At 41.0% G+C, this 18294-nt stretch overlaps 1 protein-coding gene across 1 annotated transcript in view; it reads left to right on the top strand.

Moving 5' to 3' along the window:
* Nucleotides 1-18294, top strand: part of PIEZO2 (piezo type mechanosensitive ion channel component 2) — a 535104-nt gene that overhangs the window by 285333 nt on the left and 231477 nt on the right. The window contains exon 5 of the mRNA XM_075529992.1: nucleotides 7482-7644. Within this exon, the coding sequence (XP_075386107.1) occupies nucleotides 7482-7644 (163 nt within the window). The remainder of the gene's footprint in view (nucleotides 1-7481; nucleotides 7645-18294) is intronic.

Genomic DNA, 18294 nt, shown 5'->3' with positions numbered 1-18294 from the left:
GCAGAGAGTGGCTTTCTGCATGTTTGCTCTGGGACCAGAGGTAGCCGAGGCCACAGCTGCAGGTCTTGCTACCTTTTTCTGAGAACCCCTGTCCCTCAACTCCACCCAAGTGGTGCTTGACATCAAAGGCCACCATCTATTAATTTTCCATGACGGAGCTAGAATAGTAGTAACTGCCACAAGTTCCCTGAACAGGACCCGCCAGCTCTCCGGAGGGAGCCCCATGCAGTGAACATTCATCTGTGTTTTCTGGTCTCTGCTCGGATCCCCTCTGCCCTTTGGTTCTTCTGAGATCTGCATGTAACTAGCACTGAGGGTCAGAGGCCTTGTTTTATAAATTATTTTACTGGGGGCTCGTACGACGCTTATCACAATCCATCCATCCATCCATTGTGTGTCGAGCACATTTGTACATTTGTTGCCCTCATCATTCTCAAAATATTTGCTTTCTACTTGAGCCCTTGGTATCAGCTCCTCATTTCCCCCCTCCCTCCCTGTTCTCCCCTCCCTCATGAACCCTTGATAATTTATAAATTATTATGTTGTCATGTCTTACACTGTCTGATGTCTAACTTCACCCATTTTCTGTTGTCCGTCCCTTAGGGAGGAGGTTATATGTAATCGGTTTCCCCTTTCTACTCCACTGTCTTAGTCTGGGTACATTACAGAAACAAGGCACTCATATGTATAAGAACAAGTTTTATATAAAGGTTAAGTGCGTATCAAGAAAACATTCCAACCCAGTGCTGCCCAAGCCCACAAGTCCAACATTAACCCATATGTCCAACACCAATCCTCAAAGTCCTCCTCCATTTCACAAAACACATGCAACAATGCTATCTGCAGGAAGAAGGCCGAGTCAGTGAACATGTAAGCATCTCAGTGCTGGCATGGGTCTCCACACGACTTCTCCAGCACCCAGGGCTGCATTGGGGTAGGTTCATGTGGCTTCTCCTCAGGGATGTCTTGCAGGAAGTGGCATTGCCAGCTGAAGCAGGGAGCTGGCTAAGGCAGCTGCACCCTGGTCCAACCATCACAAAGCAAGAGACCAGAGAACTGCAAAAGAGGCTCACTGAGCCATTTATCTCTCTGCCCTTCAATTACCCCCACATGTGTTTATTGGTCAGTTTGGCACAATAAACTTTAACTAACTCACCTACCTTCCCTCCACCCTCCTGGTATCACCACTCTCATCACTGGTCCTGAAGGGATCATCTGCTCTGGAGTCTCTGTGTTTCCAGTTCCTCTCTGTACCAGTGCACATCCTCTGGTTTAGCTGGATTTGGAAGGTAGAATTGGGATCATGATAGTGGGGGAGGAGGAAGCATTTAAGAACTAGAGTAAAGTTGTATGTTTCATCATTGCTACCATGCACCCTGACTGGTGTCAGAGGCCTTTTTAAGTTTATAGTGAACGTTGACAGTTTTCTTATAATAAAAACAATTGTTAGTTTTAGGATTATAAAAATAGTTTGGATGAAAGTTCTATAATATACTCTTTTGTTTCTTCCTCAAACAAAATGAATGTGCCTTTTTGCCCCCTCCGCTCTCTTTTACTTTTGATGCGACTAGACCTGCTTTAATTTAACGACATGTAAATAGGTTCTCATGTTGTTCTGTAGATGCCACTCACTTGGATCCAACTCAGCACCCCTGTAAACAACAGACCCAAGCGCTGCCTAGACCTGCACAGTCCTCACCATTGTTCTCTTGTTTGAGCACATTCTTGCAGCCACTGCATCTGCATGTCCTGTCAAGAGCTTCCTTCTCCCACTTGTTCCTACTTTTACAAGCATGACACCTCTTCCCAGGGTCTGATCTCTCCTGATAACGTGTCCAAACTGCATGAGACAAAATATCGTCTCTCTCGCATCTAAGGATCTTGCTGGCTCTACTTGCTAATTCTTTGTTTGGAAGAGAATAGCATTTTGTGTTAAAAATGACCTTTTTTTCATAGCATTCCATCTTTCAGCTCTGTTGCTTTTTTTTCAAAAGCAAATTAAACTAGTCAGGATTGATTTCCTGAAAGCCCGAGATTACAAGACCTTCTGCTATGTGAGGATTTAACTTTCATGTTTATTATGCTCACACATACATGGAAAGAATTTAAATGTGCACCAGTGGTGAAGTGATTAAATAATTGCTATGTGACCCAAAGAATAATTATATATGAAAATAACCAATGTACTATAAAAATATTGATAAATTAATGAGTCTGTCAAAAGGATAAACTAAGCGCATTTCATATAACAATATATAACAATACATGTCACATATTGTGTAGAGAAGCAGAGAACATGTCAGAAATTGCTTGTCGCATGGGCTTCTAATGATGACAGGAGTGCTGTAGTCACAGGACGACTGTCAGTCCCGCTGCAGAGCCCAGAGTGATGGGACCACCTGGGCAATTGTTTGGCACATGCCAAAGAGTGAGAAAGGCCCACCATGGCACAGTGGCGAGTATGCCTTTTGTCCTATACTCATAGCAGAGTGAACTCAGCCAGAGAACAGAGAGGTGATGTGTGCTTGCCATGATGCTAGCAACACTGTAGCGCCTTCATTTCCATCCTCCTTATTCCTGGATGGCTGCCAACTCCACAGAGGGTGGCTGAACCCCTTACTGACACACCAGCTCACTCCCCCCTCCCCCCCACCCATCATTCCCCCTCTGTCTTTCAACCTCTGATCTCCTCTTCTGACTATGGCATGTTTGTGTCAGCATCCCAATGATAACAAATTACCACATAATTATGAAACATATCCACGTGTTCATTGATACTATTGGTCTGGAAAAGCAGATTTGAGTAGGAATATGTGACTTTTTTAAACAAGGTTGCTCAATTCAGGATAGCAGATATTACTGTTCAGATATTGTCACAGAGGATGAAATTATGACTCATCATCCAGCAGCACGGTTACCTGGAGACAAAGGGGTCCAGAGTTGCCTGTCACTATTTCAGCCAAGGACAGAGACAAGGTTGGATGGAGAAATTCTGTTAATTTCTGCAAGTGTTCAACAGAGGAAAGAGTGGGGGTTGCTACCTCCCAACTACTTCAAAGACTCAGTGAAAATCCAACAAGTTATTTACCCCAAACTGTGGCAGGCTGAGTGGGATGGGGAGAATAATTAGCAGGTTTTAAAATAGATTCAGGAGATAATTAACAAGTTTTACTATAATCAGGAGCCTAAACAATATGAACAGGCCTCACAAGAAAGCACTCTACCTTTCCCCAGCAGATTACCAATTGATAGCTAAATTTCTCCTCTTTGGGGGCTCAGACCCACACAGAATCCACTGCTTATTTAAATGGCCTTGCTTGCCCCTAGAGTTAGAAGATACTTACAAGGTTCAAAGGGAGTTTTTCAGGAACAGCTTAAAATGATCATCATATAACCCACCCGCACCCCCTGGGGGACGAACAACAGAAATGTAGACCAAGGGAAAAACCAGAAGGTGTAAGATATGAAAATAACAATAATTTAATATTTATCAGGGTTCCAGGAGGGTGGGAGGTTGGGGGAGGGAGGAAAATAATAGGAGCTGATACCAAGGGCTCAAGTAGAAAGAAAATGCTTTGAAAATGATGGTGGCAACAAATATACAAATGTGCTTGACACAATGGATGGATAGATGTTCGGATTGTGTTAAGAGCTGTATGAGCCCCCAATAAAATGATTTTAAAATGAATAAATAAAATGTTGGCAACATATATACAAATTTTCTGATACAATTGATATATGGATTGTTTTTTTTTTAACTTTAACAATTTATTAGGGGCTCATACAATTCTTATCACAGTTCATACATATACATACATCAATTGTATAAAGCACATCTGTACAGTCCCTGCCCTAATCATTTTTTTCTCCTCTTTTCTTTTTTTACATTTTATTAGGGACCCATACAACTCTTATCACCATCCATACATATACATACATCAATTGTATAAAGCACATCCATACATTCCCTGCCCCAATCATTCTCAAAGCATTTGCTCTCCACTTAAGCCCCTTGCATCAGGTCCTCTTTTTTTTTTCCCCTCCCTCCCCTTTCCCCCCTCCCTCATGTGCCCTTGGTAATTTATACCTCGTTATTTTGTCATATCTTGCCCTATCCGGAGTCTCCCTTCCCCCCTTCTCTGCTGTCCCTCTCCCAGGGAAGAGGTCACATGTGGATCCTTGTAATCAGTTCCCCCCTTCCAACCCACTCACCCTCCACTCTCCCAGCATCGCCCCTCACACCCTTGGTCCTGAAGGTATCATCCACCCTGGATTCCCTGTACCTCCAGCCCTCATATGTACCAGTGTACAGCCTCTGCCCTATCCAGTCCTGCAAGGTAGAATTCGGATCATGGTAGTTGGGGGGAGGAAGCATCCAGGATCTGGGGGAAAGCTGTGTTCTTCATCGGTACTACCTCGCACCCTAATTAAACCATCTCCTCTCCTAAACCCCTCTATGAGGGGATCTCCATTGGCCGACACTTGGGCCTTGGGTCTCCACTCTGCACTTCCCCCTTCATTTAATATGGTATATATATACATATACATATACACATATATATACACACACTTACATCGTTTTTTTTTTTTGCATGATGCCTTATACCTGGTCCCTTGGCACCTCGTGATCGCACTGGCCGGTGTGCTTCTTCCATGTGGGCTTTTTTGCTTCTGAGCTAGATGGCCGCTTGTTCACCTTCAAGCCTTTAAGACCCCAGACACTATCTCTTTTGATAGCCGGGCACCATCAGCTTTCTTCACCACATTTGCTTATGCACCCATTTGTCTTCAGCGATCCTATCATGGAGGTGTGCAGTCAATGATATGATTTTTTTGTTCTTTGATGCCTGGTAACTGATCCCTTTGGAACCACTCGATCACACAGGCTGGTGTGTTCTTCCATGTGGACTTTGTTGCTTCTGAGCTAGATGGCTGCTTGTTTATCTTCAAGCCTTTAAGACCCCAGTCACTATCTCTTTTGATAGCCGGGCACCATCAGCTTTCTTCACCACATTTACTTGTTCACCCACTTTGGCTCCAGACGTTGTGTCGGGAGAGTGAGCATCATAGAGTTCCAATTTAATAAAAGAAGGTATTCATGCATTGAGGGAGTGTTTGAGTAGAGGCCCACGGTCCTTCCGCCACCTTAATACTTGACCTATAAATATAGACACATAGATCTATTACCCCATCTTCCTATATATATTTGCATGTACATGTCTTTGTCTAGACCTCCATGAATGCCCTTTGACTCCTAGCTCTTTCCTCCATCTCCCTTGACTTTCCTCCTGCCCTACTACCATGCTTCATTGCCACCTGGGCTAGAGTATACCTCTTCTCTAAGCAACCTTACCCTTGATCATTTCCCACCATGCCTGCCACTCCCCCTTCTCTACCATTTGGGGTCCCGTGTTTTTCCCTTGTCCCTGTGTTTGTTAACACCACTTCCTTAACCCCCCTACCCCCCCACCCCAAGTCCCCCCGGAACTGTCGGTCCCGTTGTTTTTCCTCCAGATAGTTCATCCAGCCTGTCCTATTCAGACAGACCTGTGGAGTCACTAACATGCATGAAAACAAGACAGAGGAAAACAAAGCAACAGTATACAACCAGACAACAAAACAACAAAAACAAACCACTGACAAAGAACAGAACAAAACAGTTCACAAGAGAAAAGCTTGTAGTTAGTTCAGGGATCGTTTGCTGGCCCTTAGGAGCGTTTTCCAGTCCAGTCTGTTGGGGCACCACGCCCTGGCCCCAAAGTCCACTTTCAGCATTCCCTGGGGACCTTGCCACTCCATTCCCTTCCTGTTCCGCTGCACTCCCCCAGTGATTTGCCTCGGTGTGGTTGGATCAGGTCAGGTGCAATTCCCACACTGTGTCTCCAGTGCTGTCCCCTGTATCGCCCTTAGTCACTGAGGGGCATCGTGTCTCATAGTAGGGCCAGCCATGTTGTTCTCTCTGTGGACTGGCTGCTCTACTCAGGAACATCTTCATCACGGCCTGGTGGGCCAGGCTGTGCTCCACTCTCTCCTCCTGCCCCTCATCTGCTCCCGTGTGCTCTGATCAGATATGTCCATCTCCCGTAGCTGCAGAGTCAATGTCGTCCTTTGGAACACATTCTTTTCGGGGAAGGGCAGGAATCCACTTAATTTATGGTGCTGGGGCCAGCCTCCCAGACCTCTCCACTGGTTCCCTCCTCCACGCCGGGATATTGCATTCACACCTTGCGACACTGGGTTGAAGTCTGGTCCCACTTTCCCTGTGGAGATATCAACAATACCCTCCCCTTGGGTGGATTAATGCCCCATGACCCCACTACCCTTTTCTTCCTTGTATTCATCCTTTTGTTTTCGTTTCCCCACCTCCTCCACCATTGTCTACCATGTACATCCCTGGTTTTGGTCTGGTCTCTTCCATACTACACTGTCTTCACCCCTAAAATGTTTGTATACAGTAGCTTTTTTCCCTATGCCACTTTTGCTTTTTAAAAAATTTTTTTAAATTCTTACCTCAGCGGACTCATGTGGTACTTGTCCTTTTGTGCCTGACTTACTTCGCTTAGCATGATTTCCTCCAGTTCTTCCCATGCCGCTATGTGCCTCACACGTTCATCACTGCTTTTTAGTGATGCGTAGTATTCCATTGTATGTATATACCACAGTTTTTTAATCCAATCGTCAGTTGATGGAAATTTGGGTTGCTTCCAACTTATATGGATTGTTTTAAGAGCTATAAGAGCCCTCAATAAAATGATTAATTAATAATACATAAATAAAAGCGAGTTTTTACTGCAAGGCAAGGGGTTACACTTGGAATTCTAACAAGCTAAATATTAAACTATGTTATGTTTCAAATATTTTGCATAACAGTGAGCTGTTCCACCCTCTCTATCAGCATGTAGTTTAGTAAATGTCATACTTGGACTTGAACTACATCTTATTATTCAAAATTTCCTGTGTCATCTCTAAGACTAAGAGCAGAAATACAGGCCATCTTATCTTGGAGTAGCATGGAAAGCAAATTAGCTAAATAGACAAAACCATGAGGGAGTCCTGGATTCAAGAAATGCTTTTAACATTTTTTTCTATTTCTTCCCTTCTAGCTTTGATTTACATCTAAAGTAAAGTTTAGGTGGTATGTAAAATACATGTCTAGTTTTTAACTACTTTAGCTCGCTTGTCAGCAACGGTGTTTGTATTATGCATGTGACTTATTTAATAGCAACATAATCTATTAGCATTTGAAAGGAAAACTGGTTTAAAGTTTTTACAATAAATGTTAAACTTCCATGAAACACTGGTATCTTCAGCATCCCTACAAGATTCCATAAGACTGGAAGATAATGAAAGGTTTCTGGTACCTTCGAGGGAGAAACTAAACAGTTTTTGTTTCATACTTTAGGAGGATTTGACTACAATTATATGAACAACTAAATCCCCCTCCTCCTGTTTGTTCCTCTGTTTTTCTTTTTCCTTCATAGCTTAAAGGGAGCTGACGCTGGAAATGGGATCAGAGTGTTTGTGCCTGATATTGGGATGTTCTTTGCTAGCCTGACCATCTGGCTCATCTGCAGAAACATTGTTCAGAAACCAGTGACAGAAGACGAAGCACAGTATAACCCGGAATATGAAAGTGAAGAATTGGTAAATCTGCTACATGCAATTCTTTGATTTCTGAGAACCTTGGCCCTTAAGGAGTGACACTGTCACAGTAATAGCTGAGTACACCCCGCACTTTATGGTTGCTAGAGCTGGAAGTAAATGCCAGCAGTCATGATGCCCAGCAGCCCCACAGAGCATTTCAGGGAGACAGTACTTACACCATTAGCCAGAAAGAAGGGACTTTAGGAAATTGAATACAGTGTTCTCTTCACTATCCCAAACTGTCGTCTAAACCAGCGTTTCTCAAAGTGGGAAGCACTGCACCCCAGCAGATACCTACACTCTATCCTGGATTGTGGGCAATAATACAAACGTGTTTGATTGTCAGAGAGGCACTGAGTCATTTTTTTCTCAAATAAATTGGAGAACCTATGATACAATCTTATCTTAAATGGTTAATATGTTAAAGCTTTATTATTGTTGTTAAATTGATCTGGATAACTTGCTATTACTATGGGCTATTAAATCAATTTCAGTTTATGAATCCCACATGTGACAGAACAGACTTCACCCCATAGGGTTTCTAAACTGTAATCTCTATGGAAGTAGATCCTCAGATCTTTCTATTGCAGAACTGGTTGGTGTATTCAAATAACTCTCCTTATCTTTGGAAGCTCAGCACTTAACCGTTAGGCCATCAGAATTCCCTTTATATGCCTTAGTCATTGCAAAGTATTTAGAAAATAAGTAACACCTACTAGTTTGTAGAGAAAATAATAATAATCTCCCTTGAAAGTAACCTGCAGGTCCATGCATTTACCCTTTAGAAGTATAGTTCTGTTAACTCAGCATATCCTGTTTACTTTATTTTCAAGAAACCCAGACAAGATAGGAGGATAGATAGGTGCTAGATAAAGGAAAAGAATCCAGAGGAGTTAGCAATGATGAGCGATGTATCTGGTCGTAGCAATGGATGTGGGGACCGGGTCAGATTGCATTCCTCAGTACGCAGCTATATGATTCAGCTTGTTTCCCGTCAGCTGTACAAGGCCCTGTGTTTCTCGAACTGCAAGAATTATGCTCACTGTTTTCAAGTTGCTTCCGACTCCCCCAAGCCTCTAGGGTTTCCCAGCTCATGATCTCCAGAGAAGCAGGCTGCTACACCTGCCTCCCTCAGAGCACCTGGCCCCTGAGCCGCCACGACCCCTTTCATATGAGTTTAGGGAACATTAATTTTAAACGTCATTGATCTGATCGTTGAAAAGTGAAGTTTACAACAAAAAAAAATTTTTTAAGAAAAGTGAAATTTACAAAGAAAAAGCATTACAAAATATTTGATTTGGAAATTTGACACAAGACAATTTAAATTAACAAACGTTTTCATACATAAGCTATGGGAGAAATTGAACATGTGAAACTGAAGTGAATTGAAATAATTTTTGTTTTGAACCATTTTATTAGGATGTAATCCAGACATCACACTGTCATATTGAACAGTCTTGTGCAATCACTACCACAATCATTTTCAAAACATATTTTTTCCTTCTTGTTCACTTTGGGGTCATTCTCCCATTGCACCCCACTGCCCCTGCGTTACCCCCCAGGGACCCTTATTCCAGTTATTGTCTCTATACATCTGCTCAACCTGGGTTTCATATGCAGAAAAAAAACATAGAAAAACCATAATAGAGAGTCAAGAACACTACCGGCAATAACAAAATACAACAGAGACAAACCCTAATATGAAAAAAAAATCAGAAAATATTAAAAACCCAATCAAACTCAACAGGTATCAAAAGAGATTAAATGTGAAAGTTTTAACCAATCAAATCAAACTTATCATTTTAATCTACTGTAATCATCTCTACAATACTCTGTTAACCAGGTTGTTCTCATCCCTCTGAAGCTTATGATCAGAGGGAAATCCCAAGAGGCTTATTCCATGTGCAGATCCTAAAAATCTACTTTGGGCTACCACTGTCATCCAGAGCCTTCTACAAACCAGAATTTCACAATTTAAACCCTGATACAATTCCCACCTTCGGGTTTGACTATATCATTTGCAATCCTTAGATCACAGATGTTGGCATCTGTGCTAGGTCAGGTTGACTACAGAAACAAAGCCAGTGACATTTACATACGTGTAAGAAAGAGCTTTATATCAAGAAGTGATTATATACTGAGAAAGCATCCCATCCCAGTCCAGCTCAAGTCCATAAGTCCCATATGAGTCCGTAAGTTCCTCTTCAAAGTCACACAGTCACCAGCAATGATGCAGCATGCCCAAATACCACAGGTTGGTGGGGGCAGAGTTGTGTGGATCCAGTGGGGTGGACACATGCGGGTCTCTGGCAGCAACCATGGTCAGCCAGCAGGAAAGTGGTGAAGGCAGAGACAGAAGGGAGGTTCCCAGAGTCGTCCTTATGAGGAAGCTACACCCACATGGAAGCACCATCAGACTGTGGCCTGATTGACAGGCTAAATACAGGTGTCCTTGTAGTTTTCGGAGACTGTAATTTTTATGGAAGTAGAAAGCAGTGCCTTTCGCCTGTGGAGTGGCAGGTGTCTTAGTATTGCTGACTGGCAGGCGTGGCTTGGGTACAATAAAAATCTCAGAATTTAATTCTTTGGTTTCAATTAAAGGATCGTGGTTTCATAGAACATCCCATCTCAGTAGCCTAAGAATGTGGCTAGTGTTTCTATTCTACCTCCTACTTCGTGGAATACTGCCTGGTGTCTTAAATGTGTGGCCATTCAAAGGGCAACCGGTGGTCTCTCTTCACCTGGAGTGGCAGAGAAGAGCCGGAAGGACTGCACCAGCACCCACACCAGCGCCTAGAGATCAGACAGGTGCAAGCTTCACCTTATGCCCTTCACGCCATTGGGGACCAGAAATGTGGTCGGCCCCACTTCGACTCAAGCAGCAGCAAGAGAAACCCTGCTGCATTGCACACACCTGACTTTGTCTAAGGTCGAAGGGGCTCCCGCGTGACCAGGTACTAGGATTGCACAACCCCACCTCTGAGGCGTGTGTTCTCCACCCCTGTGGGCCAGCGCAAAGAACGGTACCAGACCACGTGAGCTTTCCACAGCTGCCCTCTGGTAATGCAGGAAATCCTTCTGAGACTAGATGCCATACATCCAAAAGGGGGTTTTGTTAAATGGATGTCGGTGCCCTGCCCCCAGCTGTCATCCAGGCTGGCAGAAACTTCTGGAAACAGAAATTCTGTCACCCCTGGTCTCTTAGGCTAACAAAATGTACCAGCTTAACCCCGGGCACCCTGACCTGGAGTCTTCACCTTTCCCTACTCTTTCCCACCCTGGCCATTTTTTTTTCTTGCTTTCTTTTACTTATTTTTTTTCTCTTTTCATTTGCCCTTTACTCCTTTCTCTTTTATTCTTTTTCATGTTTTTATTTACTATTTATTTTTCTACTCTTTACGTCCTCCTCGTCACTAGTTCACATGTACATATTTTTCTTTTTACTTCCCTTGGTCTGTCTTTCCTTTTCCTTTGCTATTTTTATTTCAGGTTCTTTTCGATTACTCTTTTTACATGTTCTGTCTAAGTTCCTATTGTTGTAAGATTATTCATTTTGCTGATCTTTTCTTAGTCCTAGCTGGTACAGAGGAGCCTCGGCCACAATGCCCATTTGCACTCTAACCTCCAAGAACCTCAAACACTAAGTGAAAGCCACACATTTCCTGTGCCACTTGCTCAAGGATCATCATGTGACAGCCCACACAAGCCTACCCCAGTCGTGCACCAGCCTCACAATTGTCCTACTGCTTGAGCCCGTTGTTGCCGCCACTGTGTCCATCCACCTTATGAAGAGCTTTCCTCTTTTTCACTGCCCTGTACTTTGTACACATGATGGCCTTCTCGGGGACTGGTCTCTCCTGACCGTGTTCTAGCATGTTCTAAGTACATGAGATAACGTATCTCCGTCCTGACCGTGTTCTAGCATGTTCTAAGTACATGAGCTAGTGTCTCTTCATCCTGACCACGTTCTAGCATGTTCTAAGTACATGAGATAATGTCTCTTCATCCTGGTCTGTAAGGAACATTCTGGCTCTTCTTCTTTCAAGACAGCTTGTCCCTTTTTTGGCAATCCATGATACAGTCAATATTCTTCATCAAGACCATAAGCCAAGGCAGTGCTTCTCCTTTGGTCCTCCTTATTCACTATCCAACTTTCACAGGCATAGGTGGCGATTGAAAATATCATGGCTTTGGTCAGATGCAATTTAGTCCTCAATGGAACATCCTTCCACTTACCTGTTCTCTATACTCATGCAGCAGATTTACCCAATGTGATGCATTTTTTTTTATTTTGACTGCTGCTTCTATCGGTGTTGATTGTGGATTCAAGCAAGACAAAATACTTAGCCACTTGAATTCTTTTGGGTATAGTTGTGAGGAGTCGGGTCTTCTTTACATTGAGTTATAATTCCCACTGACAGCTGAAATCCTTGATCTTCATCAGCAAGGGCTTCAATTATTTCTCGCTTTCATCAAGCAAGGTTGTGTCATCTGCATATTGCAGGTTGTTAATAAGCTTTCCTCAACTCCTGACACCTCATTCTTCATACAAACCAACTTCTCTGATTATTTGCCCAGCTTACAGATTGAACCAGGATGGTGAGAGGATACAACCCTGACAAATGCCCTTCCTGATTTAAAGCATGCAGTGTTCCCTTGTTCTGTTCACACAACTGCCTCTTGATCTACATACAAGTTCCCAAAGAGCACAATAAAGGCTTCTGGAGTCCCCATTCTTCTCAAGGATGTCCCCTGTTTGTTTTGATCCAGAGTTGAATGCCTTTGCAATAAAAAGCACAATTAAAATAAATGAACACAAGTAAGCATCTGTCTGGTATCCTCTGCTTTCAGCCAAGATCCTTATGACATCAGCAATGATATCCTTCGTTCCATGTCATCTTCTGAATCTAATCCGAACCTCTGGGAGTTCCTTGTCTATGTACTGCTGCAAATGTTGGAAGATAATGGACAATCATCATCAAAATCTTACTTGCATGTGATATCATTGATGTCATTCTGTATTTTGAGCTCTCTGTTGGGTTATCTTTTTTGGAATGGGTGCAATTATGCATCTCTTCCAGTCAGTTGGCTAAGTAGCTGTCTTCCAAATTTCCTGGCAGAGATGAGTAAGTGCTCCCAGTGCTTAGCTGGTTGAAATACTTCCGTGGGTATTCGATCAATTCCTGGAGCGTTTTTAATAATGTTTTCAGTGCATCTTGAACATCTCTCTCGAGCACCGTTGGTTCTTGCTCATATGCTGCCTCCTGAGATGGTTGAATGTCAACCAGACCTTTTTGTACAGTGACTGCATTCTTTCCATCTCCTTTTGATGTTTCCTGCATCGTTCAATATTTTGCTCATAGAACATTTCAGGATTGCAACTCAAGGCTTCAATTTTTTCTTGAGCTCTTTCCATTTAATATATGCTGAACATGTTCTTCCATTTTGGTGTTCTAACTCTAAGTATTTGCACATTCCATTATAATGGTTTATTGTTTTCTTGAGCTGCCATTTGAAATTTTCTGTTACGCTCTTTGAAATCACCGTTTTTTTTTCTATTTGCCTTAGCTGCTCTACAATTAAGAGGAGGTTTCAAAGTCTCCTGACATCCACTTTTATCTTATATTTATTCCCTGTCTTTTGAATGACCTTTTGCTTTCTTCATGATTAATAGTCTTGATGTCTTTCCACAGCTACTCATGTTTTCTGTTATTGGTGTTCATTGTAGCAAATATGCTCTTGAAATGTTCTTGAAATTCAGGTGGAATAGACTCAAAGTCATATTTTTCCTTTTATGGACTTGTTTTAATTTTCTACATCGTTAACCCGAACTTACATGTGAGCATTGGTGGTCTGTTCCACAGTCAGCCCCAGCATCGTTTAAGCTGATAATATTGAGTTTCTCCATTATCTCTTCCAACAGATGTAGTTAATTTCATTTCTGTGTATATATTTCATCTGCAGAAGCACTTGTGTTACTGTGTTTTGTGTTGTTGCAAAAGGATATTTACTATGAAAAAGTGTCTGGTCTTATAAAATTCTATAATATGCTCTCCAGGTGTTTCTCTCCAAGACCCTATTTTCCAACGACTGTTCCCTCCTCTTTATTTCCAACTTTTGTATTCCAATTGTCAAAAATTAATGTATCTTGATTGCATGTTTGATCAATTTCTAGCTGGAGATGGTGGTAGAATTCTTCAATGTTTTTCATCACTAGCTTTCATAGCTGATGCAAAAATTGAGTAATATCTGTAATGATTGGAATTCTTCAAAAGTAGGTGGATATATTCCTATCACAGACAGCACTGTACTTCAATATCCTTTTTGACTGTGAATGCAATGCCATTCCTCTTGATGTGTTGTTTGCAGCACAGTAAACCATAGTCTGGAAGCACTGTTGGAAACTTGGGTTCCCTTTGGGTGACCCTGCTGTCACTTGAAATACCAGCAACATAGCTTCCAGCATCACGGCAGCACACATGCCACCACAGTGCGACACACTGACAGACCACTGGGGGAGCATACGCTTATCTTCTATCAGATCCATCAAACTAGAGGAGGTGTATGGCTAGGTGCTGCCAAGCGAGCAAACAGAGAAGTACACCTGCCCCACTTGCTCTGATATGTACACACAAAATAAAGGCGGTGGGGGGAGCCAAGATACACCAATATAAAATTACCAATTAAGTACAAATACAGCAATGCTACTATGTCTCAGAGACAATAGTAACATCAGTTATGGTAGCTGGATAATTTTATGTCAACTTGAAGGTGTATAAAAGTGTGGGGATGGAGTCAAGCCTGTCAATCAAGCCTGATGCTGCCTTAGGGGTGTGACCTTCTAAAAGAAGGCCTTAGGAACCTCCCCTCTCTCTGCCACTGACCTTGAGAGTTGGCAGAGCCCTACCATGTTTCCACTGACCTTGGATCCATATGACTCTGCTCCCACCAGCCTGTGATCTTCCTGCATTCTGCATCATCACATGTGGCTATGTGAGCCTGAAGAGGTCCTTATGGGCTCATATACAATTTCTGGATTTTATTTTGACTGGGCTGGGATACTTTCTTGAGTTTAATTACTTCTAGACATAAAACCCTTATATATATATATATATATATATATACCAGTGGGTCTGTTTTCCTAGTCAACCCAGTCTAACACATCAGTTAGCTAACATGGAGAAACAAGATAAGGTGATTCAAACAAGTAACCACACTGCAGAGCCAGAAAATCTTTATGGAACTAAATGACATTATACCTACCAGATAAGGAATTCAAACAAATGGTGTCTCAATTCCTCTAATAGATTCAGAGAAGTAGTGAGGAAAATGCAGGAAATAATAAAGGAAAACACAGTAAGAGACTGATATAATTTCAGCAAAACATCACATAAACAAACCAATGAAAAAGCAGAAATCATGAAATATAGCAAATAAGAACACAGGAAATGAACACTAAGATTCAGCAACGGATAACGCATTGAAGGGCAGAGGAAGTTTATTTAAAGGGACATAAAATTAGCTAGGTTAGAGATAAATCTCTCCATGCTAATCTGTTAATCAGAAAAAAAATTTTAATGCATAGAAAGATGTGGGAGCACCATAAAAAGAAATAAATCACACGTGGTCTAGACGCTTGTAAAAGAGGAAAATGCACAGATAATTTTGTTAAAGATTTGTTGAAACAAAATGTCCTTAATAGTATGAAAGGCATGAAGAAATCCATGTACGAAGCTAAACAAACCAGAGAAGGATAGATTATAAAATTAAATCACCTACACAAATCATTAACAAACTTTCCAAAAACCAAAGGAACACTAGAATCACAAAAATTTAACTCTCCAAAGGAGAGCCAGTATAATAGGCTATGATTTCTTGACATAAACCATCATCGCAAGAAGGCAATGAGATGACCTATAGAAAACTCTGAAAGAAAAACAAAAGGCAAACCAAGAGCTATATATCAAGAAAATTCACCTGAAATATAATTTTAGGGCATTTCCATATAAATGGAAATGAGGGAATTTATGAAAATCTGACCAAACTTGGAAGAAATACTTCAGACAAGTAATCAACAATCATAAACAGCGACCTTAGATTAACTCACATGAGATATCACTCTAAAACAAACCAGATATGGAAGTACTGAAAGGAAGATAAACCTGCAAGACTAAAACATGAAACCAGAGATATCAGTTTGGAAATGTGGACAACTCCAAAGCACAGTAAGGGAGTCCATGGTGTAGTTACAGAACTTCAAAGGGAGAGGGAGTCAAGTTGATTTTAAGATAGACTAGACTGTTTTAAGCTTGAGAAAGCATTGATAAAATATAATCTAAGAAATTTATTATAATCAAAATTTAAAAGAAGATAATATTTAGTAAATGTTAAAATATCAGCACTGAATGAAATTATGTTTCATTTTTTAAAAGGAACTCAATACATGTAATTATATGGAAGAAAGAAACTGGCCACACTATTAAAAAAAACACAGAAGAATAACAACAACTTCATACCTATCTATAATTATACTGAATGTAAATTGATTTAATGCATCAGTTAAGAGATGAAGAGTAAAGTAACAGAATCAATATAAAAACAGGATTCATCAAAATAGGCAAAGAAAACAAAGACTGGGAAAAATATATCAAGCAAATGGAAATTAAGAAAGCAATATTGGCAATATTAATTTCTGATCAAATAGACTTTAAAGTAAAACCCAGCAAAAGAGAGAAGGACATTATGTAATAAATGGATGAATGGAAGAAAATAAATATTCATGATCTGGGTAATAGCTTCCCCAAATAAATAACACAAAGGCAAAATTGAAAAAAAAAAAGGCAACTCCACAATACATGTAGAAGACTTTATTATACCATTTAGAGAAGAATAAAACAACTAGAAATAAACAAAATGAAGCGAAACTAAACAGAACCATCAATCACGACTTCTTAGACCTGGTGAGACTGACGTGGGAGCCATGCCTGACCTCTTCTGACTCCACCTGTGAAGAGGAAGAGGGTCATCGCCAACATCAGCCCCAACTGGTTACCTTGAGGCAGAGGTCAAACCTGCCTCTGCCTTCCAACTTTCTTTACCAGTTCTGACACCAATGGTCACGTGCTACATCTCTGCTGGGCTGTTGAAGTGACCGCACAGACTCACAAACAATTCTCAGCATTGTGGAACTTACTAGAGAAACTAACAGGTTATAGTTCAAGATCAGAAATACTCTTAAGACTCTTATTCTGGCCAAGAACACCTTTCCTCAGCCATGTTAGGAACCACTCCTCTTTCTTCTGCTCTCTTTATCGATTTATTAACAGTTTTATTGACATATAATTCATGTACCATACCATTCAACATCTAAGTATATTAAATATTATTGTGCATTCACCACCCCAATCCATTTTAAACATTTTCTTCATTCTTGTAACCATTATCATTAACTGTCCATTTTCCCCAGTCTCCCCTGTTATAGCCCTAAGAAACTATCAAGTAATAAAGAAAACAAACAAAATGATAGCAACTACAACAGAATAAAACACACAATAGCCTCAATCCAAAAGATAGACTACAATAAAAACTAGAACAAATTTTAAATGGTTTTAAAAGAAAAATAAATGGCCAGATGTTGATTTTTTTATCCTTAACTGTATTTACAGTAATCCCCATTCCAATACAGTCAGGGGACAAGATTGTTTATATTTATGGTGCATGGACCTTAGAAATCCAATGGAGACTTAATCCATTTGAGGGCTCTGAAAATGGCTTTGGGCTTTCATAGTCATCCATAGCCTTCTGCAAACCAGGTGGCTCAGAATTTAAGCTCTGATACCATCTCCCCCTCTGATCTTGGATATATATATTTTTTTAATTCTTGGATCATACTGGTTGGTGTGCTTCTTTGGTGCAGACTGAGCTGTCACCTCATTTGGGTGGTTTCTTGTCTGAAGATAAGCCTTTAAGATTCCAGATGCTAGTCTTTCAGATAGCCACTCAGCACCTGGTTTCTTCCCCACCCTTTGCATAGCACCCATATCTTCAGAGATGACTTCATTGAGCAAAACCATGTCATAAGAACTGATTGTTTTTTTAGATTAGGGCTCTGATTATGTGCAGTCTCAAAAGCCATTCACATTTCTATGGTTTATATGTGCCTCTGATATACTTTAGAGACAGCATTATCATTTTATAGGAGAATATTATAAAGAATCCCCAAGGGGCATATGATAATCGTAGAAATAATGTCATCAATTATTTAAAATACTCTTAAGAAAAGGAACATATTACATGTATAGGACATATTTTTAGACTAAGATATACAGATTACAGAGATTAAAAATTTAAATAAATGACACTATACAAACAATGAGGGTTGGAGATGGCACACAACTTGCAATAACACTCAAAAACGAATACAGAAATGCCTGCTATACTAACATGTCATAAAGACACAAAAAGCTTTAAAATAGCAAATAGTCAACATTCACTCTTGGGCACCCTCAAAGCAAGAAATGCAAATAAAGTCCCAGTGACCTCCAAGTCCATAACCTTGGGATAGCACTCCTCTGTGGAAGGTATGGAAACAGCAAAAAATATGGTCATCTTAAATTGCCAATTATCAGGTACCCTCAAAGGAAGAGATTT

Source organism: Tenrec ecaudatus, chromosome 13 (genome assembly GCF_050624435.1).
Source record: "Tenrec ecaudatus isolate mTenEca1 chromosome 13, mTenEca1.hap1, whole genome shotgun sequence".
NCBI lineage: Eukaryota > Metazoa > Chordata > Mammalia > Afrosoricida > Tenrecidae > Tenrec > Tenrec ecaudatus.
This window is presented reverse-complemented; position numbering and strand designations above follow the sequence as displayed.